This window comes from Oncorhynchus gorbuscha, unplaced genomic scaffold (genome assembly GCF_021184085.1).
Source record: "Oncorhynchus gorbuscha isolate QuinsamMale2020 ecotype Even-year unplaced genomic scaffold, OgorEven_v1.0 Un_scaffold_3088, whole genome shotgun sequence".
NCBI lineage: Eukaryota > Metazoa > Chordata > Actinopteri > Salmoniformes > Salmonidae > Oncorhynchus > Oncorhynchus gorbuscha.
The window spans coordinates 16,171-42,637 of NW_025747430.1; the positions used below are offsets into that span (position 1 = coordinate 16,171).

Sequence of the window (26,467 nt, forward strand, 5' to 3'; positions counted from 1 at the left end):
ATCGAACCCACTACCCTGGCGTTAAGTAAAGGGATAGTTGACCCAAATTACAAAATGACACATTGGTTTCCTTACCCTGTCAGCAGCCTATGGACAAGGTATGACAGCAATTCATGCTTTGGTTTAGTTTCCCTGGTACTGTTTTTACACGCTAACGTTTTAGCATGAACCCATCATTTTAAATTATCTTTATGAAATGTTTTTATTATAGAAGTACTGTATAAATTATATCCTAATTTTATAAATAAGAAATATAAAATGGAATCTGTCAGCAGATAATAAATACCTTTCTACAATAATATATATTTTTTAGCATAATATACTGTCAACGAAGGACATAGATTGCTGTCATTCAACCATATGAACATCACGTCTAGTCACATACCAGGGCTGGATTCCCTAAAAGCATCGTAGCACTGACTTTAATTCCATTCAAACTAAATGGATGAAAGATGATCATAGTGCTACGATGCTTTTAGGGAAACCAGCCCAGATCCGTACAGTCATTTAGAGAAAGGGAGATTTGAAACCATCTACAGTATCCTGTGGCTGAGTGGCCAGGACCAGGTCATTTAACCAGGGCCAGGTCATTTAACCAGGGCCAGGTCATTTAACCAGGGCCAGGTCATTTAACCAGGGCCAGGTCATTTAACCAGGACAGGACCAGGTCATTTAACCAGGGCCAGGTCATTTAACCAGGGCCAGGTCATTTAACCAGGGCCAGGTCATTTAACCAGGACCAGGTCATTTAACCAGGGCCAGGTCATTTAACCAGGGGTCATTTAACCAGGGCAGGTCATTTAACCAGGACAGGGCCAGGTCATTTAACCAGGAGGACCAGGTCATTTAACCAGAGCATTTAACCAGGACCAGGTCATTTAACCAGGACCAGGTCATTTAACCAGGACCAGGTCATTTAACCAGAGCCAGGTCATTTAACCAGGACCAGGTCATTTAACCAGGGCCAGGTCATTTAACCAGGACCAGGTCATTTAACCAGGGCCAGGTCATTTAACCAGACCAGGTCATTTAACCAGATATTTATGGAGGTCATTTAACCAGGGCCAGGTCATTTAACAGCAGGCCATGTAACCAGTATGCCATGTGTCATTTAGAGTAGTGAAGTTGCCCATTTAGATGCTGGTCTTTAACCAGGGGTCTGTTTTGTGTTTTTAACCAGGGCCAATGGTTTTAAGATTTTAGGACCAGGTCATTTAACCAGGGCCAGCAATGACAAGCAGATATATGGATCAGCTTTGTCACTCCTCTGGTCATGGAGACAGACAGGCCAGTTCCTGTATGCATTGTCATTTAGAGTAGTGAAGTTGCCCTGATGCTGGTCTGGGGTCATGGAGACAGAGAGGAGTTCCTTCTAGATCAGCTTTGTCACTCCTGGGTGGTCATGGAGACAGACAGGAGTTCCTCTGTAGCTTTGTCACTCCTGGGTGGTCATGGAGACAGAGAGGAGTTCCTCTGTAGCTTTGTCACTCCTGGGTGGTCATGGAGACAGAGAGGAGTTCCTCTGTAGCTTTGTCACTCCTGGGTGGTCATGGAGACAGAGAGGAGTTCCTCTGTAGCTTTGTCACTCCTGGGTGGTCATGGAGACAGAGAGGAGTTCCTCTGTAGCTTTGTCACTCCTGGGTGGTCATGGAGACAGAGAGGAGTTCCTCTGTTCTGAGGAGGCCTCTGTTGTACAGATCAATCTTATTCATCATTCTCTGCTTGGCAGGGTTGTCCACTATACTGAGGGAAGAGAAGCTGAGGTCACCTGAAACATAGACAGAACAATTTGAATTAAACCAGTATGTGACTCTGACTCAACATTGGCTGCTGTGTAAAGAAATTATCTTTGAAATCTTAATTTTTATACAACCAGGTTCTGAAGCTAAAACAGTGTTTTTCCTTGATCCTTTGACCATATATAGGGAGTTATAGTCTATAGGTAGTTACAGTCTATAGGGAGTTATAGTCTATAGGTAGTTATTGTCTATAGGTAGTTATAGTCTATAGGTAGTTACAGTCTATAGGTAGTTACAGTCTATAGGGGTAGTTATAGTCTATAGTCTATAGTAGTTATAGTCTATAGGGAGTTATAGTCTATAGGTAGTTACAGTAGTCTATAGGGAGTTATAGTCTATAGGTAGTTACAGTCTATAGGTAGTTACAGTCTATAGGTAGTTACAGTCTATAGGTAGTTACTAGTCTATAGGTAGTTATAGTCTATAGGTAGTTACAGTAGTTACAGTCTATAGGTAGTTATAGTCTATAGGTAGTTACAGTCTATAGGTAGTTATAGTCTATAGGTAGTTACAGTCTATAGGTAGTTAGTTACAGTCTATAGGTAGTTACAGTCTATAGGTAGTTACAGTCTATAGGTAGTTAGTCTATAGGTAGTTACAGTCTATAGGTAGTTATCTAGTCTATAGGTAGTTACAGTCTATAGGTAGTTATAGTCTATAGGTAGTTATAGTCTATAGGTAGTTATAGTCTATAGGTAGTTAGTCTATAGGTAGTTATAGTCTACAGGGAGTTATAGTCTATAGGTAGTCTATAGGAAGTTACAGTCTATAGTTAGTCTATAGGTAGTTAGTCTATAGGTAGTTAGTCTATAGGTAGTTATAGTCTATAGGTAGTTATAGTCTATAGGTAGTTATAGTCTATAGGTAGTTATAGTCTATAGGTAGTTATAGTCTATAGGTAGTTACAGTCTATAGGTAGTTAGTCTAGGTCTATAGGTAGTTAGTCTATAGTCTATAGGTAGTTATAGTCTAGTCTATAGGTAGTTAGTCTATAGGTAGTTATAGTCTATAGGTAGTTACAGTCTATAGGTTATAGTCTAGTTATAGTCTATAGGTTAGTCTATAGGTAGTTAGTCTATAGGTAGTTATAGTCTATAGGTAGTTATAGTCTATAGGTAGTTACAGTCTATAGGTAGTTACAGTCTATAGGTAGTTAGTCTATAGGTAGTTAGTCTATAGGTAGTTAGTCTATAGTCTATAGTTACAGTCTATAGGTAGTTATAGTCTATAGGTAGTTAGTCTATAGGTTAGTTATAGTCTATAGATAGTTACAGTCTATAGGTAGTTATAGTCTATAGGTAGTTATAGTCTATAGGTAGTTAGCCTATAGTCTATAGGTAGTTACAGTCTATAGGTAGTTACAGTCTATAGGTAGTTAGTTATAGATAGTTAGTCTATAGGTAGTTACAGTCTATAGGTAGTTACAGTCTATAGGTAGTTATAGTCTATAGGTAGTTAGTCTAGGTAGTAGCCTATAGATAGTTATAGTCTATAGGTAGTTACAGTCTATAGGTAGTTAGTCTATAGATAGTTATAGTCTATAGGTAGTTATAGTCTATAGGTAGTTAGTCTATAGGTAGTTACTATAGGTAGTTATAGTCTATAGTATAGGTAGTTACAGTCTATAGGTAGTTATAGTCTATAGGTAGTTACAGTCTATAGGTAGTTATAGTCTCTAGGTAGGTAGTTATAGTCTATAGGTAGTTATAGTCTATAGGTAGTTAGTCTATAGGTAGTTATAGTCTATAGGTCTAGTTATAGTCTATAGGTAGTTTATAGTCTATAGGTAGTTACAGTCTATAGGTAGTTATAGTCTATAGGTAGTTATAGTCTATAGGTAGTTAGTCTATAGGTAGTTATAGTCTATAGGTAGTTATAGTCTATAGGTAGTTAGTCTATAGTAGTTAGTCTATAGGTAGTTATAGTCTAGTCTATAGGTAGTTATAGTCTATAGGTAGTTACAGTCTATAGGTAGTTATAGTCTATAGGTAGTTACAGTCTATAGATAGTTACAGTCTATAGGTAGTTACAGTCTATAGGTAGTTACAGTCTATAGGTAGTTATAGTCTATAGGTAGTTACAGTCTATAGGTAGTTACAGTCTATAGGTAGTTAGTCTAGTTACTATAGGTAGTTATAGTCTATAGGTAGTTATAGTCTATAGGTAGTTAGTCTATAGGTAGTTACAGTCTATAGATAGTTATAGTCTATAGCTAGTTAGTCTATAGGAAGTTACAGTCTATAGGTAGTTACAGTCTATAGGTAGTTAGTCTACAGAAAGTTAGTCTATAGGTAGTTAGTCTATAGGTAGTTACAGTCTATAAATAGTTATAGTCGATAGGTAGTTAGTCTATAGGTAGTTACAGTCTATAGATAGTTATAGTCTATAGATAGTTACAGTCTATAGGTAGTTAGTCTATAGATAGTTAGTCTATAGGTAGTTATAGTCTAGGTAGTTATAGTCTATAGGTAGTTACAGTCTATAGATAGTTACAGTCTATAGGTAGTTACAGTCTATAGGTAGTTACATTCTATAGGTAGTTAGTCTATAGGTAGTTACAGTCTATAGGTAGTTACAGTCTATAGGTAGTTAGTCTATAGATAGTTAGTCTATAGGTTAGTTACAGTTAGTCTATAGGTAGTTACAGTCTATAGGTAGTTAGTCTATAGGTAGTTATAGTCTATAGTCTATAGGTAGTTATAGTCTATAGGTAGTTAGTCTAGTCTATAGGTAGTTACAGTCTATAGGTAGTTACAGTCTATAGGTAGTTACAGTTATAGATAGTTATAGTCTATAGGTAGTTTATAGTCTATAGGTAGTTAGTCTATAGGTTAGTCTATAGGTAGTTACAGTCAGTCTATAGGTAGTTATAGTCTATAGGTAGTTAGTCTATAGGTAGTTATAGTCTAGTTACAGTCTATAGGTTATAGTTATAGTCTATTAGGTAGTTACAGTCTATAGGTAGTTAGTCTATAGGTAGTTATAGTCTATAAATAGTTATAGTCGATAGTCTATAGGTAGTTACAGTCTATAGATAGTTATAGTCTATAGGTAGTTACAGTCTATAGGTAGTTAGTCTATAGTCTATAGGTAGTTTAGTCTATAGGTAGTTAGCTATAGATAGTTAGTCTATAGGTAGTTACAGTCTATAGGTAGTTACAGTCTATAGGTAGTTACAGTCTATAGGTAGTTATAGTCTATAGGTAGTTAGTCTATAGGTAGTTACATTCTATAGGTAGTTATAGTCTATAGGTAGTTATAGTCTATAGGTAGTTATAGTCTATAGGTAGTTACAGTCTATAGGTAGTTAGTCTATAGGTAGTTAGTCTATAGGTAGTTATAGTCTATAGGTAGTTAGTCTATAGGTAGTTAGTCTATAGGTAGTTATAGTCTATAGGTAGTTAGTCTATAGGTAGTTATAGTCTATAGGTAGTTATAGTCTATAGGTAGTTACAGTCTATAGGTAGTTATAGTCTATAGGTAGTTACAGTCTATAGATAGTTACAGTCTATAGGTAGTTACAGTCTATAGGTAGTTACAGTCTATAGGTAGTTACAGTCTATAGGTAGTTACAGTCTATAGGTAGTTACAGTCTATAGGTAGTAGTTATAGTAGTTACAGTATAGGTAGTTATAGTCTATAGGTAGTTATAGTCTATAGGTAGTTATAGTCTATAGGTAGTTACAGTCTATAGGTAGTTAGTTATAGTCTATAGGAAGTTAGTTATATTTAGTTACAGTCTATAGGTAGTTATTAGTCTATAGGTAGTTAGTCTATAGTCAGTATAAATAGTTAGTTATAGTCTATAGGTAGTTACAGTCTATAGATAGTTAGTTATAGATAGTTACAGTCTATAGGTAGTTAGTCTATAGGTAGTTATAGTCTATAGGTAGTTAGCCTATAGTCTATAGGTTAGTTAGTTAGCCTAGTCTTATAGGTAGTTACAGTCTATAGGTAGTTAGTTAGTTAGTCTATAGGTAGTTAGTCTATAGATAGTTAGTCTATAGGTAGTTACAGTCTATAGGTAGTTACAGTCTATAGATAGTTATAGTCTATAGGTAGTTAGTCTATAGGTAGTTAGTCTATAGGTAGTTATAGTCTATAGGTAGTTACAGTCTATAGTAGTTACAGTCTATAGGTAGTTATAGTCTATAGGTAGTTACAGTCTATAGGTAGTTATAGTCTATAGGTATATAGTTATAGGTAGTCTATAGGTAGTTACAGTCTATAGGTAGTTATGGTCTATAGGTAGTTACTCTATAGATAGTTATCTAGTCTATAGGTAGTTATAGTCTATAGGTAGTTAGTCTAGGTAGTTACAGTCTATAGGTAGTTATAGTCTATAGGTAGTTAGTCTATAGGTAGTTATAGTCTATAGGTAGTTATAGTCTATAGGTAGTTATAGTCTATAGGTAGTTACAGTCTATAGGTAGTTACAGTCTATAGGTAGTTAGTCTATAGGTAGTTATAGTCTATAGGTAGTTATAGTCTATAGTCTATAGGTAGTTATAGTCTATAGTCTATAGGTAGTTATAGTCTATAGGTAGTAGTCTATAGGTAGTTATAGTCTATAGGTAGTTACAGTCTATAGGTAGTTACAGTCTATAGGTAGTTACAGTCTATAGGTAGTTACAGTCTATAGATAGTTATAGTCTATAGGTAGTTACAGTCTATAGGTAGTTACAGTCTATAGGTAGTTACAGTCTATAGTTATAGTCTATAGGTAGTTATATAGTCTATAGGTAGTTAGTCTATAGGTAGTTACAGGTAGTTATAGTCTATAGGTAGTTACAGTCTATAGTTATAGTCTATAGGTAGTTACAGTCTATAGGTATTTATAGTCTATAGGTAGTTATAGTCTATAGGTAGTTATAGTCTATAGGTAGTTATAGTCTATAGGTAGTTATAGTCTATAGGTAGTTAGTCTATAGGTAGTTACAGTCTATAGGTAGTTACAGTCTATAGATAGTTATAGTCTATAGGTAGTTACAGTCTATAGGTAGTTACAGTCTATAGATAGTTATAGTCTATAGGTAGTTATCTAGTCTATAGGTAGTTACAGTCTATAGGTAGTTAGTTATAGATAGTTATAGTCTATAGGTATTTATAGTCTATAGATAGTTATAGTCTATAGGTATTTATAGTCTATAGGTAGTTAGTCTATAGGTAGTTACAGTCTATAGGTAGTTATAGTCTATAGGTATATAGTCTATAGGTAGTTAGTCTATAGGTAGTTACAGTCTATAGGTAGTTATAGTCTATAGGTATTTATAGTCTATAGGTAGTTACAGTCTATAGGTAGTTATAGTCTATAGGTAGTTACAGTCTATAGGTAGTTATAGTCTATAGGTAGTTAGTCTATAGATAGTTACAGTCTATAGGTAGTTATAGTCTATAGGTAGTTAGTCTATAGGTAGTTACAGTCTATAGATAGTTACAGTCTATAGGTAGTTATAGTCTATAGGTATTTATAGTCTATAGGTAGTTAGTCTATAGGTAGTTATAGTCTATAGGTAGTTACAGTCTATAGGTAGTTACAGTCTATAGATAGTTATAGTCTATAGGTAGTTACAGTCTATAGGTAGTTACAGTCTATAGGTAGTTAGTCTATAGATAGTTACAGTCGATAGGTAGTTAGTCTATAGATAGTTACAGTCGATAGGTAGTTAGTCTATAGATAGTTACAGTCTATAGGTAGTTAGACTATAGATAGTTACAGTCTATAGGTAGTTAGTCTATAGATAGTTACAGTCTATAGGTAGTTAGTCTATAGGGATTTACAGTCTATAGGTAGTTAGTCTATAGGTAGTTATAGTCTATAGGTAGTTACAGTCTATAGGTAGTTATAGTCTATAGGTAGGGCCTTGGGCTTAAACCTGGTTCGGTAAGGTGGTGAGGTATAACTCCTGGTCCCAAACATAATACTTGCCTTGAGGGAGGTCTGAGGGGCAGGGAGTAAACCCATTGGCTCTACAGTCTTCACAGCCCATTCCATTCACCTCAGCTGAACAGCTACATTGGACTGGCCAGCTACCGTAAAGATCCACTGGCTCTCCATTGGTCTGTAGGCTCTGGTCAGCCTCATCAGCCCCTAGCCCTGCTCTTTCTCCAGCCCCCTCCCGTGACAGGTGGCTGCTCCGCTCCCCACTGCCCAGATAGGTGACCTCTGACTGGCTACACTCACAGGGTCCTCCCTGGGCTGGAGCTGGCTGTGGGTTCTCAACGGGGTAACTGTGCAGCTCATCATCCTCCACAGGCACACTGGGGCTGGGGTTGGAGCTGGGGCCCTGTCCCGTCTGGGCAGGAGAGGCAGGGGGAGCTGGGGCCTCGTCGGTCAGCGTGTGGGGCTGGTCTTCAGGTGGGCACGGCAGGGGAAGCAGCTGGCTCAATACCTGTAACACCTGGAACAGGTAGGTTGGGGGAGAACACCCATTTCATTACTGTAAAAGACCATGTGCTATCAATGATTTACCTGTAAATAAAAGCAGTAATCGAGTATGACTCATAAAGTCAATATTGACTAAGTCCACAGATGTCGAGAGCCTGTAAATTACTTTAGTTCTCATTTGTCTAGTCAGCCCCTCACCTAGCTACAGTATTCACCTAGCTACAGTATTCACCTAGCTACAGTATTCACCTAGCTACAGTATTCACCTAGCTACAGTATTCACCTAGCTACAGTATTCACCTAGCTACAGTATTCACCTAGCTACAGTATTCACCTAGCTACAGTATTCACCTAGCTACAGTATTCACCTAGCTACGGTATTCACCTAGCTACAGGTATTCACCTAGCTACGGTATTCACCTAGCTACGGTATTCACCTAGCTACAGTATTCACCTAGCTACAGTATTCACCTAGCTACAGTATTCACCTTAGCTAGGACACCGGGGTTAACACCCCTACACTTACATTAAGTGCCATGGGATCTTTAATGACCTCAGAGAGTCAGGACACCTTTAATGTCCCATCCGAAAGACAGCACCCTACACAGGGCAGTGTCCCCAACCACCGCCCTGGGGCATTGGGATATTTTTTTAGACCAGAGGAAAGAGTGCCTCCTACTGGCCCTCCAACACCACTTCCAGCAGCATCTGGTCTCCCATCCAGGGGACCAACCAGAACCAACCCTGCTTAGCTCCAGAAGCAAGCCAGCAGTGGGATGCAACATCACTACTCTGGACGGCTCTGACTTAGAATACGTGGACAACTACAAATACTTAGGTGTCTGGTTAGACTGTAAACTCTCCTTCCAGACCCATATCAAACATCTCCAATCCAAAGTTAAATCTAGAATTGGCTTCCTATTTCGCAACAAAGCATCCTTCACTCATGCTGCCAAACATACCCTTGTAAAACTGACCATCCTACCAATCCTCGACTTCGGCGATGTCATTTACAAAATAGCCTCCAATACCCTACTCAACAAATTGGATGCAGTCTATCACAGTGCAATCCTTTTTTTTGTCACCAAAGCCCCATATACTACCCACCATTGCGACCTGTACGCTCTCGTTGGCTGGCCCTCGCTTCATACTCGTCGCCAAACCCACTGGCTCCATGTCATCTACAAGACCCTGCTAGGTAAAGTCCCCCTTTATCTCAGCTCACTGGTCACCATAGCATCTCCCACCTGTAGCACACGCTCCAGCAGGTATATCTCTCTGGTCACCCCCAAAACCAATTCTTTCTTTGGCCGCCTCTCCTTCCAGTTCTCTGCTGCCAGTGACTGGAACGAACTGCAAAAATCTCTGAAACTGGAAACACTTATCTCCCTCACTAGCTTTAAGCACCAACTGTCAGAGCAGCTCACAGATTACTGCACCTGTACATAGCCCACCTATAATTTAGCCCAAACAACTACCTCTTTCCCAACTGTATTTAATTTATTTATTTATTTTGCTCCTTTGCACCCCATTATTTTTTATGTCTACTTTGCACATTCTTCCATTGCAAAACTACCATTCCAGTGTTTTACTTGCTATATTGTATTTACTTTGCCACCATGGCCTTTTTTGCCTTTACCTCCCTTCTCACCTCATTTGCTCACATTGTATATAGACTTGTTTATACTGTATTATTGACTGTATGTTTGTTTTACTCCATGTGTAACTCTGTGTCGTATCTGTCGAACTGCTTTGCTTTATCTTGGCCAGGTCGCAATTGTAAATGAGAACTTGTTCTCAACTTGCCTACCTGGTTAAATAAAGGTGAAATAAATAAAATAAAAAATAAAAAATGCAGGGTAGTATGCAGGGTGGTATGCAGGGTGATATACAGGGTGATATGCTGGGTGCTATGCCGGGTGGTATGCCGGGTGGTATGCTGGGTGGTATGCTGGGTGGTATGCTGGGTGATATGCGGGGTGGTATGCGGGGTGATATGCTGGGTGCTATGCCGGGTGGTATGCCGGGTGGTATGCTGGGTGATATACAGGGTGATATACAGGGTGGTATGCAGGGTGATATGCAGGGTGGTATGCTGGGTGGTATGCAGGGTGATATGCAGGGTGGTACAGTCTATAGGTAGTTAGTCTATAGGTAGTTACAGTCTACAACTCTACCTAAACTATCTTCGACTAGCCCAAACTCTACCTAAACTATCTTCGACTAGCCCAAACTCTACCTAAACTAGCTTCGACTAGCCCAAACTCTACCTAAACTATCTTCGACTAGCCCAAACTCTACCTAAACTATCTTCGACTAGCCCAAACTCTACCTAAACTATCTTCGACTAGCCCAAACTCTATCTAAACTATCTTCGACTAGCCCAAACTCTACCTAAACTATCTTCAACTACCTCGAGTATTTCAAAAGTTGGCATTTTCAAACAAACTACAAAATACAACTATTTTCTGCGGATTCAGGTCTGATTCAGGTCTGATTCAGGTCTGATTCAGGTCTGATTCAGGTCTGATTCAGGTCTGATTCAGGTCTGATTCAGGTCTGATTCAGGTCTGATTCAGGTCTGATTCAGGTCTGATTCAGGTCTGATTCAGGTCTGATTCAGGTCTGATTCAGGTCTGATTCAGGTCTGATTCAGGTCTGATTCAGGTCTGATTCAGGTCTGATTCAGTGGAAAATCAAACAAACAGTCCTATCCTGAACCTTGACTCTAAAAGTCAGGTTCGTGTCCCTATTCTCACATTTACCCAACTCAGTAAAGTAGAATTGAATTGAAATGAAGTAAATTGAACTGCATTGAATTGTATTGAGTTGACTCACATTCTCCATGGTGGGTCTGTTGCGTGGTCGTGTAGCGGTGCAGTCCAGGGCTAGACGCAACAAGGTAAAGGACATAGAGTGGGGACAAAGACCAGCTCTCGGGTCCAGATACTGAAGACAGGAGTCTACACTGCCAGTGTCCTCCACCTCTCCACGTAGGACGTTTCTCTGGACGGGAGGGAGGGAGGATGAACCAGAGCTCATGTATCCAGCAATACAGCATTATCTCATGTGTTTAGCAAGCATTTCAATACAATGTGCAATTGTCATTCTAGTCTTACCAGCAGGGTGTGTTTAGGAGTCTCCTCTCTAGCTTTCCGTCCCGTTATCATTTCCATTATAACCTAAAGAACAAATAGCTTCTTATTAACAGGTTCTGGTCATGGGCATCCAAGCAATTCACAAACAGCTATGTTCTGGCATTCAGATCAGTTTATCTAGTATTAGTCGCAGGTAGCTGACAAAGACCACGTCTGTTGAAAGAGGATTGTTTTGTCACGCGCTCCCTAACTCACCACTCCCAAGCTGACCACGTCTGTTGAAAGAGGATTGTTTTGTCACGCGCTCCCTAACTCACCACTCCCAAGCTGAACACGTCTGTTGAAAGAGGATTGTTTTGTCACGCGCTCCCTAACTCACCACTCCCAAGCTGAACACGTCCAGACTGACGGACAGCTTTCCGTCTCGTATGTACTCCTCCGGCAGGTAGCCCAGGGTTCCGAAGGTCGTATCCAAGGTAACGGTGCAGCTCTGACTGACGGAGTGGGGCCTGAGACGGGCCGTCCCAAAATCAGACAGCTTGGGCTGCAGCCGCTCGTCCAGCAGTATGTTAGAACTACACAGAGAGAATACGCTTTGGAACTCAGGTGTGACAGGGTTTTATAGAACTACACAGAGAGAATACGCTTTGGAACTCAGGTGTGACAGGGTTTTATAGAACTACACAGAGAGAATACGCTTTGGAACTCAGGTGTGACAGGGTTCTATAGAACTACACAGAGAGAATACGCTTTGGAACTCAGGTGTGACAGGGTTCTTTAGAACTACACAGAGAGAATACGCTTTGGAACTCAGGTGTGACAGGGTTCTTTAGAACTACACAGAGAGAATACGCTTTGGAACTCAGGTGTGACAGGGTTTTATAGAACTAGACAGAGAGAATACGCTTTGGAACTCAGGTGTGACAGGGTTCTTTAGAACTACACAGAGAGAATACGCTTTGGAACTCAGGTGTGACAGGGTTCTATAGAACTAGACAGAGAGAATACGCTTTGGAACTCAGGTGTGACAGGGTTCTTTAGAACTACACAGAGAGAATACGCTTTGGAACTCAGGTGTGACAGGGTTCTTTAGAACTACACAGGAGAATACGCTTTGGAACTCAGGTGTGACAGGGTTCTTTAGAACTATAGAACTCAGGTGTGACAGGGTTTGAGAACTACGGTACGCTTTGGAACTGGTGTGACAGGGTTCTTTAGACTAGAGAGAATACGCTTTGGTGTGACAGGGTTCTCTAGAGTGAATACGCTTTGGACTCAGGTGTGACAGGGTTCTTTAGAACTACACAGATGTTATAGACTTAGGGTTTGAGCAGGTACCTTGTGATGTTATAGACTAGGGGTTTGAGCTCAGGTGTGACCTTGATGTACACAGAGAGTTACCACGCTTTGGAACTCAGGGTGACAGGGTTGTTTAGACTAGGGTTTTGAGCTCAGGTGTGACCTTTAGAACTGATGTTATAGACAGGGTTTGAGCGCTCCTGCCAGGAACTACACAGAGGAGGATGTTACAGGGTTCTTTAGAACTAGGAGAGAATGAGCCGGTTGAACTTGTGATGTTAGAACTACACAGACTGTGACAGGGTTTGAGCCACAGAGTACCTACAGGGTTCTTTAGAACTACACAGTGTGACAGGGTGCTTTAAACACCACACAGAGAGAATACCTAGTACCATGTGAACAGGGAAGTCTGTTAGCATTTAATGTTATACCAGGGGTTTGACCTATAGCCTGTGATGTTATAGACTAGGGGTTTGAGCCATACAGTCTGGGGTTTGAGCATTTAAACACCAATATACCTACTACCATACAGTCTGTTAGCATTTAAACACCAATATACCTACTACCATACAGTCTGTTAGCATTTAAACACCAATATACCTACTACCATACAGTCTGTTAGCATTTAAACACCCTGCCATATACCTACTACCATACAGTCTCTGTTAGCATTTAAACACCAATATACCTACTACCATACAGTCTGTTAGCATTTAAACACCAATATACCTACTACCATACAGTCTGTTAGCATTTAAACACCAATAGTCTGTTAGCATTTACCTACTACCATACAGTCTGTTAGCATTTAAACACCAATATACCTACTACCATACAGTCTGTTAGCATTTAAACACCAATATACCTACTACCATACAGTCTGTTAGCATTTAAACACCAATACACCTACTACCATACAGTCTGTTAGCATTTAAACACCAATACACCTACTACCATACAGTCTGTTCACTGATATGTTCAGTTAGCATTGAAATAGAATAGAATAGTAGTTTAGTAGAATTAAATAAACTTATTGTCATCACCAATACAAAACTAGAATAGGTAACACAACCTACAACTAGAATAGGTAACACAACCTACAACTAGAATAGGTAACACAACCTACAACTAGAATAGGTAACACAACCTACAACTAAATACAATACAACCTACAACTAGACAGTAGTTAGGTAACACAACCTACAACTAGAATAGGTAACACAACCTACAACTAGACTAGAATAGGTAACACAACCTACAACTAGAATAGAATAGTAAACACCAACCTACAACTAGTCTAGCATAACAACTACTAGAATAGGTAACACAACCTACAACTAGAATAGGTAACACAACCTACAACTAACTAGAATAGGTAACACAACCTACAACTAGACTAGAATAGGTAACACAACCTACAACTAGACTAGAATAGGTAACACAACCTACAACTAGACTAGAATAGGTAATACAACCTACTACTAGAATAGGTAACACAACCTACAACTAGAATAGGTAACACAACCTACAACTAGAATATAATAGGTAACACAACCTACACCTAGAATAGGTATATTTTCTGAAGAAAATGTGTGAGCTTGTGCATAGTGGTGTCTTAACTGAAGAGGTAGATCTCACCTGGTCATGCAGTCTGTGGAACAGAGATCCGTTGGGAAGGTAAGGGGTATAGAATAGAATATCTCACCTGGTCATGCAGTCTGTGGAACAGAGATCCGTTGGGAAGGTAAGGGGTATAGAATAGAATACCTCACCTGGTCATGCAGTCTGTGGAACAGAGATCCGTTGGGAAGGTAAGGGGTATAGAATAGAATACCTCACCTGGTCATGCAGTCTGTGGAACAGAGATCCGTTGGGAAGATAAGGGTATACCAGCCAGTAACGATCCCCATCAGAGTAACAACCCAACAGCTCTAAGATGTTAGGATGCTGGTAGCTGAAAGATAAACAGGCAGATTTGATGATTAGTAACAGGCAGATATTTACCTTTATTTAACCAGGTAAGTCATTGACAACAGATTTTTTTTGTTTTTTTTGTTTTACATTTAGGAGAAGATGTGTGCATGGAAGACTATTGATGTCATAATGGATTTCAGAGGTAAATATTTACGCCATCTAAAATGGAGGATTAATGGAGTAGGTAGACCATCTAAAATGGAGGATTAATGGAGTAGGTAGACATACAGAAACCATCTAAAATGGAGGATTGATGGAGTAGGTAGATATACAGAAACCATCTAAAATGGAGGATAAATAGAGTAGGTAGATATACAGAAACCATCTAAAATGGAGGATCAATGGAATAGTTAGACATACAGAAACCATCTAAAATGGAGGATTAATAGAGTAGGTAGACATACAGAAACCATCTAAAATGGAGGATTAATAGAGTAGGTAGACATACAGAAACCATCTAAAATGGAGGATTGATGGAGTAGGTAGACATACAGAAACAATGTAAAATGGAGGATTAATGGAGTAGGTAGACATACAGAAACCATCTAAAATTGAGGATTAATAGAGTAGGTAGACATACAGAAACCATCTAAAATGGAGGATTAATGGAGTAGGTAGACATACAGAAACCATCTAAAATGGAGGATTAATAGAGTAGGTAGATATACAGAAACCATCTAAAATGGAGGATCAATGGAATAGTTAGACATACAGAAACCATCTAAAATGGAGGATTGATGGAGTAGGTAGACATACAGAAACCATCTAAAATGGAGGATTAATAGAGTAGGTAGACATACAGAAACCATCTAAAATGGAGGATCAATGGAATAGTTAGACATACAGAAACCATCTAAAATGGAGGATCAATGGAATAGGTAGACATACAGAAACCATCTAAAATGGAGGATTAATAGAGTAGGTAGACATACAGAAACCATCTAAAATGGAGGATTAATAGAGTAGGTAGACATACAGAAACCATCTAAAATGGAGGATCAATGGAATAGTTAGACATACAGAAACCATCTAAAATGGAGGATCAATGGAGTAGGTAGACATACAGAAACCATCTAAAATGGAGGATCAATGGAATAGTTAGACATACAGAAACCATCTAAAATGGAGGATTAATGGAATAGTTAGACATACAGATGATGAACTTCCATCTCTCTCCTGAATAGATCCCACAACTTCCTCCATGAGGCTTTCTGCACCTGTACAGACCAACGAAGAAGACCAACAAACACTTGAAGCATATCAATAATAATAAATGATATATATATGATATATGATATATATATTATAAATAATAAATGTCTCTCTAGTTGAATAATGACCTGTATTATATTTCATCTCCATCGAGCCAGGGTCATTTTGAAAAGATGCCTTTTATAAATGGAGCACTGTATGGAGTGGGAGTGTCAGTACCTGCTTGAAGAGCTTGACTGCGAAGGTTTCATTTCCCTTCACCGCTCTGTAGACAGCAGAGAAGCTGCCCTCAGAGATCTTCATGTCCTGGTGAAAATGTCGAGTTCCCTCTACGACGTCTGAGTAGGTGATCACAAGCCTGTGGTTTCTACCTAGCAACAGAGTGAAAACACTAAGCCTGTGGTTTCTACCTAGCAACAAAGTGAAAACACTAAGCCTGTGGTTTCTACCTAGCAACAAAGTGAAAACACTACGCCTGTGGTTTCTACCTAGCAACAAAGTGAAAACACTAAGCCTGTGGTTTCTACCTAGCAACAAAGTGAAAACACTACGCCTGTGGTTTCTACTGAGCAACAGAGTGAAAACAACAAAGTGAAAACACTAAGCCTGTGGTTTCTACCTAGCAACAAAGTGAAAACACTAAGCCTGTGGTTTCTACCTAGCAACAAAGTGAAAACACTAAGCCTGTGGTTTCTAAAACAAAGTGAAAACACTACGCCTGTGGTTTCTACAACAAAGTGAAAACACTAAGCAACAGCAACAAAGTGAAAACACTACGCCTGTGGTTTCTACCAACAGCAACAGCAACAGTGAAAACACTAAGCCTGTGGTTTCTACCTAGCAACAAAGTGAAAACACTAAGCCTGTGGTTTCTACCTAGCAACAAAGTGAAAACACTAAGCCTGTGGTTTCTACCTAGCAACAAAGTGAAAACACTACGCCTGTGGTTTCTACCTAGCAACAAAGTGAAAAACACTAAGCCTGTGGTTTCTACTGAGCAACAAAGTGAAAACACTAAGCCTGTGGTTTCTACCTAGCAACAAAATGAAAACACTAAGCCTGTGGTTTCTACTGAGCAACAAAGTGAAAACACTAAGCCTGTGGTTTCTACCTAGCAACAAAGTGAAAACACTACGCCTGTGGTTTCTACCTAGCAACAGAGTGAAAACCCTAAGCCTGTGGTTTCTACCTAGCAACAAGTTCAAAACACTACGTCTGTGGTTTCTACCTAGCAACAGAGTGAAAACACTACGCCTGTGGTTTCTACCTAGCAACAGAGTGAAAAACACTACGCCTGTGGTTTCTACAAGGTGAGAATACTTAGAACATACGCAGAGTAACGAGGAAAAACCTCAGCGTTCTCACTAGTACTTTTACACACAATGAGTCGTATGGCTCCGTATCAAACAGCACCCTATTCCCTACGTAGTGGACTACATTTGACCCATGGGCACTATTTAGGGAATATAGTGTGCCTATTTGGGTTGCACCCTATGAAACCGGCCGTCAATGAAACGACAAAATAAAAAGAGAAGTGAAATAGGGAATTGGATACCTCTCAGAAGCTTATTGTCATAGGATGTTCCACATAATGTCCTCAATATTATTTATGGGTCTGTTGTAACTAGGGACCATCTCAACACACCAGTCTGTTGTAACTAGGGACCATCTCAATACATCAGTCTGTTGTAACTAGGGACCATCTCAACACATCAGTCTGTTGTAACTAGGGACCATCTCAACACACCAGTCTGTTGTAACTAGGGACCATCTCAACACATCAGTCTGTTGTAACTAGGGACCATCTCAACACATCAGTCTGTTGTAACTATGGACCATCTCAACACATCAGTCTGTTGTAACTAGGGACCATCTCAACACATCAGTCTGTTGTAACTAGGGACCATCTCAACACACCAGTCTGTTGTAACTAGGGACCATCTCAACACACCAGTCTGTTGTAACTAGGGACCATCTCAACACATCATCAGTCTGTTGTAACTAGGGACCATCTCAACACATCAGTCTGTTGTAACTAGGGACCATCTCAACACATCAGTCTGTTGTAAACTAGGGACCATCTCAACACAACACATCAGTCTGTTGTAACTAGGGACCATCTCTCAACACATCAGTCTGTTGTAACTAGGGACCATCTCAACACATCAGTCTGTTGTAACTAGGGACCATCTCAACACATCAGTCTGTTGTAACTAGGGACCATCTCAACACATCAGTCTGTTGTAACCAGTCTGTTGTAACTAGGGACCATCTCAACACACCAGTCTGTTGTAACTAGGGACCATCTCAACACATCATCAGTCTGTTGTAACTAGGGACCATCTCAACACATCAGTCTGTTGTAACTAGGGACCATCTCAACACATCAGTCTGTTGTAACTAGGGACCATCTCAACACATCAGTCTGTTGTAACTAGGGACCATCTCAACACATCAGTCTGTTGTGGACCAGAGGTGTGATGTTTTGATGACCCAACATAAGAACTGTGTGATAGTAGTACCAACATACAATTCCTACTGAAACAATGAAATGACTCAGCAATCTAATGTATTCATCTCATTAGGAATGTTAAAAGAAGGACAGAAAAATCACAAATCAGAAAAAGAAAGTCAAATGAAAACTATATTAACATTGTCACATACATCGGATGGGTGCAGTCTAATGTATTGTTTTACAAGGCAGTAGTACGGCGCCCCTGGAGCTAATGAGGGTTAAGTGCCTTGCTCAAGGGCACACGGGCAGTTTTTTCACATTGTCGGCTCAGCAGCCTTTCAGTTATGTACCTTCACTTGACACATGATCATTAGACTGGTTCCAACCAGGTCGGGTCGACTCGCTGACAGGTGGGGGTGGCTGAGAAAACAGGATGTGGTGACGAAAACACACACAACACGGAACATACAACAGGCAACGGTTACTACAGTGTAACTAAGGATGAATTACAGGGTGACACATGGACTAGCCTACATAGACAACAGTTAATACAGTGTAACTAAGGATGAATTACAGGGTGACACATGGACTAGCCTACATAGACAACAGTTATTACAGGGTGACACATGGACTAGCCTACATAGACAACAATTAGTACAGTGTAACTAAGGATGAATTACAGGGTGACACATGGACTAGCCTACATAGACAACAGTTAATACAGTGTAACTAAGGATGAATTACAGGGTGACACATGGACTAGTCTACATAGACAACAGTTACTACAGTGTAACTAAGGATGAATTACAGGGTGACACATGGACTAGCCTACATAGACAACAGTTAGTACAGTGTAACTAAGGATGAATTACAGGGTGACACATGGACTAGCCTACATAGACAACAGTTAGTACAGTGTAACTAAGGATGAATTACAGGGTGACACATGGAACTAGCCTGAATTACATGAGACAGCAGTTAGTACAGTGTAACTAAGGATGAATTACAGGGTGACACATGGACTAGCTACATAGACAACAGTTAGTACAGTGTAACTAAGGATGAATTACAGGGTGACACATGGACTAGCCTACATAGACAACAGTTAGTACAGTGTAACTAAGGATGAATTACAGGGTGACACATGGACTAGCCTACATAGACAACAGTTAGTACAGTGTAACTAAGGATGAATTACAGGGTGACACATGGACTAGCCTACATAGACAACAGTTAGTACAGTGTAACTAAGGATGAATTACAGGGTGACACATGGACTAGTCTACATAGACAACAGTTAGTACAGTGTAACTAGGATGAATTACAGGGTGACACATGGACTAGGCTACATAGACAACAGTTAGTACAGTGTAACTAAGGATGAATTACAGGGTGACACATGGACTAGTCTACATAGACAACAGTTAGTACAGTGTAACTAAGGATGAATTACAGGGTGACACATGGACTAGTGTAACTTATTACAGGGTGACACATGGACAACATAGACAACAGTTAGTACAGTGTAACTAGGATGAATTACAGGGTGACACATGGACTAGCCTACATAGACAACAGTTAATACAGTGTAACTAAGGATGAATTACAGGGTGACACATGGACTATCCTACATAGACAACAGTTATTACAGTGTAACTAAGGATGAATTACAGGGTGACACATGGACTAGCCTACATAGACAACAGTTATTACAGGGTGACACATGGACTAGCCTACATAGACAACAGTTACACAGGGTGACACATGGACTAGCCTACATAGACAACAGTTAGTACAGTGTAACTAAGGATGAATTACAGGGTGACACATGGACTAGCCTACATAGACAACAGTTATTACAGTGTAACTAAGGATGAATTACAGGGTGACACATGGACTAGCCTACATAGACAACAGTTACTACAGGGTGACACATGGACTAGCCTACATAGACAACAGTTATTGTACAGGGTGACACATGGACTAGCCTGACACATGGACTAGCCTACATAGACAACAGTTAGTACAGTGTAACTAAGGATGAATTACAGGGTGACACATGGACTAGCCTACATAGACAACAGTTATTGCAGGGTGACACATGGACTAGTCTACATAGACAACAGTTAGTTCAGTGTAACTAAGGATGAATTACAGGGTGACACATGGACTAGCCTACATAGACAACAGTTATTACAGGGTGACACATGGACTAGCCTACATAGACAACAGTTAGTGTAACAGGATGAATGACACATGGACTAGCCTACATAGACAACAGTTAGTACAGTGTAATTACAGGGTGACACATGGACTAGCCTACATAGACAACAGTTATTACAGGGTGACACATGGACTAGCCTACATAGACAACAGTTATTACAGGGTGACACATGGACTAGCCTACATAGACAACAGTTACAGTGTAACTAAGGATGAATTACAGGGTGACACATGGACTAGCCTACATAGACAACAGTTACTGACACATGGACTAGCCTACATAGACAACAGTTATACAGTGTAACTAGGGAATTACAGACACATGGACTAGTCTACATAGACAACAGTTATACAGTGTAACAGGATGAATGGGTGACACATGGACTAGCCTAATAGACAACAGTTGACATTAGTAGCCTACCGTGGGTGACACATGGACTAGCCTACATAGACAACAGTTATTACAGGGTGACTTCATCGACTAGTCTACATAGACAACAGTTTGTTACAGGGTACACATCGACTAGGACATACAACAGTTAGTACAGGGTGACACATGGACTAGCCTACATAGACAACAGTTATGATTAATAGATGAATCAGGGTGACACATGTAGCCTACATAGACAACAGTTAACTAAGGGTTTGATTAATATGATATTACAGGACATGACTAGTGACAACATGGACTATTAATAGCCTACATAGACAACAGTTACTACAGGGTGATAACTGTTATGGATCATAACATTATAAGTTGATCATGACCAGTAGCTACCGTGGGTAACTGAAGAGGGGAGGGGTTTGATTAATAGATACATCAGGACATGACTAGTAGCCTACCGTGGGTAACTGAGGAGGGGAAGGGTTTGATTAATAGATACATCATGACATGACTAGTAGCCTACCGTGGGTAACTGAGGAGGGGAGGGGTTTGATTAATAGATACATCAGGACATGACTAGTAGCCTACCGTGGGTAACTGAGGAGGGGAGGGGTTTGATTAATAGATACATCAGGACATAACTAGTAGCCTACCATGGGTAACTGAGGAGGGGAGGGGTTTGATTAATAGATACATCAGGACATGACTAGTAGCCTACCGTGGGTAACTGAGGAGGGGAAGGGTTTGATTAATAGATACATCAGGACATGACTAGTAGCCTACCATGGGTAACTGAGGGGAGGGGTTTGATTAATAGATACATCAGGACATGTAACTGAGGGGAGGGGTTTGATTAATAGATACATCAGGACATGACTAGTTTGATTAATAGATACATCAGGACATGACTAGTAGCCTACCGGGTAACTGAGGAGGGAGGGGTTTGATTAATAGATACATCAGGACATGACTAGTAGCCTACCGTGGGTAACTGAGGAGGGGAGGGATTAATAGTTTGATTAATAGATACATCATGACATGACTAGTAGCCTACCGTGGGTAACTGAGGAGGGGAGGGGTTTGATTAATAGATACATCAGGACATGACTAGTAGCCTACCATGGGTAACTGAGGAGGGGGGGTTTGATTAATAGATACATCAGGACATGACTAGTAGCCTACCGTGGGTAACTGAGGAGGGGAAGGGTTTGATTAATAGATACATCAGGACATGACTAGTAGCCTACCATGGGTAACTGAGGGGAGGGGTTTGATTAATAGATACATCAGGACATAACTAGTAGCCTACCGTGGGTAACTGAGGGGAGGGGTTTGATTAATAGATACATCAGGACATGACTAGTAGCCTACCGTGGGTAACTGAGGAGGGGAGGGGTTTGATTAATAGATACATCAGGACATGACTAGTAGCCTACCGTGGGTAACTGAGGAGGGGAGGGTTTGATTAATAGATACATCAGGACATGACTAGTAGCCTACCGTGGGTAACTGAGGAGGGGAAGGGTTTGATTAATAGATACATCAGGACATGACTAGTAGCCTACCGTGGGTAACTGAGGAGGGGAGGGATTATCCCTGCTGCTCTTTGATGGTCCACTGTTGGGGAAGGAATACTGTGTTTCTGAAAGGACAACATTTCATTGTTTTATTGACCACTATCATCGCTCTACATTATCAACCATTAGTGTAGCAGGACACTGAAAATGTTCAGTCTGACAGATTGCTAAATGTTGTGTTGACAGTGTTGAGTGCTTTGCACACGAATAGAGGAAGTTTACGCAACAATGACATTACAGAAGTGAAACCAAAAGGGTATTTGCTTCAGTGAAAAACAAGCTACAGTTCTGGAGGTCGTAACGTGTGGAATACTATACGAAACTGACACAAACTGCAGTGTGGTATAGGTCTATTAATAGGTGGCCTTACCTTGAGGAATAAAGAGCTGTAGAGCTCTGTAGTGACCCATATCCTCCAACACCTTCACAAGGTCCCCAACAGTTGTGTTCTGTTGCGCCCACGACCAGATGAGTTCTCGCGTGGGGCTCTTGCCTATTGCCTCCAGCCTCTCGGTGCGTCGCACCTCCGTCCAACTTGGCACGATACGCGCCGCTGAAGGGGGATACATAAAGGAGAGAAATAAGCACGTTCTTATAGTGTGTGGGCGTATTGGCCGTCTGGCAATTCTGGCTGGTCTGGCATCCCATTCTGGTGCTGGTCGAGCAGCAGACCACAGTGGTGCTGGTCCGAGAGCAGCAGACCACAGTGGTGCTGGTCCGAGAGCAGCAGACCACAGTGGTGCTGGTCCGAGAGCAGCAGACCACAGTGGTGCTGGTCCGAGAGCAGCAGACCACAGTGGTGCTGGTCCGAGAGCAGCAGACCACAGTGGTGTAGTTGAGGCAGACAGAATACAGAGGAAGACTCACACACACTGACACAGATCCTGTGTCCTACTGTTGCCTGTTCGGCCTCATAGGTTGGCTGTATATTGTATAAAATAGTCTCTTCAGCCCGGCAAGGCAACGAGGGTTTCTGACCTGTAGCAGAGAGGAAGAGCCGTGTATCTGGCCCCTCATTGGCTAGAAGGGGTCCTACCTTATCTCATTTTACACGCCTGCCTTCCATCCTTGATGATACACCTGTATGTATTTCCATTGTTAAAGCGGGCCGCTTGACTCGTCAATATAATAGATCACATTTAACTGTAGTGACTAGGGAGTCCGGTGTCGGATTCCATTTAACTGTAGTGACTAGGGACTCCGGTGTCGGATTCCATTTAACTGTAGTGACTAGGGAGTCCGGTGTCGGATTCTATTTAACTGTAGTGACTAGGGACTCCGGAAGTCGGATTCCATTTAACTGTAGTGACTAGGGAGTCCGGTGGTGTCGGATTCCATTTAACTGTAGTGACTAGGGACTCCGGTGTCGGATTCCATTTAACTGTAGTGACTAGGGACTCCGGTGTCGGATTCCATTTAACTGTAGTGACTAGGGACTCCGGTGTCAGATTCCATTTAACTGTAGTGACTAGGGACTCCGGAGTCAGATTCCATTTAACTGTAGTGACTAGGCACTCCGGTGTCGGATTCCATTTAACTGTAGTGACTAGGGACTCCGGTGTCAGATTCCATTGCACATCCACCGTCATTGGAGGCTGGAAAGTCCCGTCTGAAATGTAATTTCCCTCACTGGGAGGGCCCGTCACTGCATGCCTCAAACGAAGCACACCGCTGGAAATCTGTCCGCATCCACAGAAACTAGTCCCATCTTTCTGTGACAAACACAGATGGTTTTATATTGAATTAAATATTTTTTTTTTTTAACTGTAATTATTTGTTTTCTCATGATTTGTTTTCTCATGATTTGTTTTCTCACCCCCTCACTCACTCACTCACTCACTCACTCACTCACTCACTCACTCACTCACTCACTCACCCACCCCCTCACTCACTCACTCCCTCACTCACCCCCTCACTCACCCACTCACTCACTCACTCACTCACCACTCACTCACCCCCTCACTCACCCCCTCACTCACCCCCTCACTCACTCACCCCCTCACTCACTCACTCACTCACTCAATCCCTCACTCACCCACTCACTCACTCACTCACTCACTCACTCCCTCACTCACCCCCTCACTCACCCCCTCACTCACTCACTCACTCCCTCACCCACCCACTCACTCACTCACTCACTCACTCACTCACTCACTCACTCACCCACTCACTCACTCACTCACTCACTCACTCACTCACTCACCCCCACTCACTCACTCACTCACCCACCCCACTCACTCACTCACTCCACTCACTCACCCCACTCACTCACTCACTCACTCACCACTCACTCACTCACTCACTCACTCACTCACTCACTCACTCCCTCACTCACCCCCTCACTCACCCCCTCACTCACTCACTCACTCACTCACTCACTCACTCACTCACTCACCCCACTCACTCACTCACTCAATCACTCACTCACTCACTCACCACCCCCTCACTCACTCACTCACCCACCCCCTCACTCACTCACTCACTCACCCCACTCACTCACTCACTCACTCACTCACTCCCCTCACTCACCCCCTCACTCACCCCCTCACTCACTCACTCACTCACCCCCTCACTCACTCACTCACTCACTCACTCACTCACTCACTCACTCACCCACTCATTTTTACCCGTGACATAGTTTTCAAAGTAGCCCAGTTTGGCAGGAAAACTACAAACACAACAACTGGCTCAGTGACTGTGCAGAGGCTCGCGGAAGCCAATGTAGAGTGAGGTTAAATGCAGGTTAAAAACACGATCCACGTCTATACCATGGTCAAAATGATGCAGTGCCATGGTTAAGGACAATGGCAGTACAATGGTAGTACCATCATACTTCAGGGCTAAAACCATAGTACTTTTCCACGATACAGACTATATCATGGTATTAATGAAAGTACCACAGTAGTACCATGGTATTAATGAAAGTACCACAGTAGTACCATGGTATTAATGAAAGTACCACAGTAGTACCATGGTATTAATGAAAGTACCACAGTAGTACCATGGTATTAATGAAAGTACTACAGTAGTACCATGGTATTAATGAAAGTACCACAGTAGTACCATGGTATTAATGAAAGTACCACAGTAGTACCATGGTATTAATGAAAGTACCAGAGTAGTACCATGGTATTAATGAAAGTACTACAGTAGTACCATGGTACATTTTTGTTAGGGGAGAGCAAGCAAGAGGCAAATGCCCTCGAAGAGGGGTTATGAAGCAGTGATGATGTGAGTTGCTAAAATACCAGAGCTACTGTGCATTTCTGACCCAGTCTGCCGATGTTATAGTGACATTATACTATGTGCTATACACTAACAGCGTTACATAGTGCGGTGGGGGGAAAAAACGGAATGTTTATTTATCACAGATGAGATTGTTAACATGTAATCTACACAACCTGTACCACGGTGTACACAACACTTCCGTTTAGGTAACCCCGTAATCATTCCGTTTAAACCGCGCACAGAAAGTAATACTTTGTTCACATTACTCACCGAGCCCGCGCCATCCGAGGCTGTCATCACCGCTGTCGATTATCTTACAAAACTTCTCCATCAAAACTGGGGGGACATCATAGAGGTACATAGACGAGTCCATCTGAACTGCGACTGAGCTGGAACCTTAGTATCGCCAAGAATCTAACCTATGTGAAGCTGGCCACAATAAAGATCAGCCACGATAGTTGAATTTGCGGTTTCACTTTCAAAATAAAAGTTCCCTATTTGAACGCGATTCAAATGGTTACAAATAGTTGAATCATGACATATTTTGACTAGATAAATGCTAAACAAGGTTGGAATGTTGTTATATAAAAATAAATACAAATAATTAATTATGAATGAATTAGAAAATCAGTTACATGTATTAGACCTCAGAATTGCATTGGGGGGCATACTCATATTTTTCACTGTACAGCCTTAGCTATGTATTGTGAATAAATTAAAACGGGGTATCAGTCTACTCCGGGACACCCACAGAACACAACTATGAAGAGTTTACACCAATATTAGGGTTGTAGCTCTTATTGCAGGACTTTGACTGTGGGGAAATTAC

At 41.1% G+C, this 26,467-nt stretch overlaps 1 protein-coding gene across 1 annotated transcript; it reads right to left on the reverse strand.

The window, feature by feature from the left end:
* Positions 1-1,377: 1,377 nt before the first annotated feature.
* LOC124027313 (interleukin-1 receptor-associated kinase 3-like) lies at positions 1,378-26,120 on the reverse strand. Its single transcript, XM_046339774.1, has 12 exons — positions 25,909-26,120; positions 22,781-22,963; positions 22,399-22,475; positions 18,576-18,645; positions 15,990-16,141; positions 15,711-15,775; positions 14,364-14,538; positions 11,665-11,904; positions 11,307-11,369; positions 11,026-11,193; positions 7,729-8,200; positions 1,378-1,768 (listed from the first exon to the last, which is right to left on the reverse strand). Exons 1-12 carry the CDS (start codon positions 26,009-26,011, stop codon positions 1,632-1,634), a joined length of 1,905 nt encoding a protein of 634 aa, XP_046195730.1. The 5' UTR covers positions 26,012-26,120; the 3' UTR covers positions 1,378-1,631.
* Between the last annotated feature and the right edge of the window lie 347 nt (positions 26,121-26,467).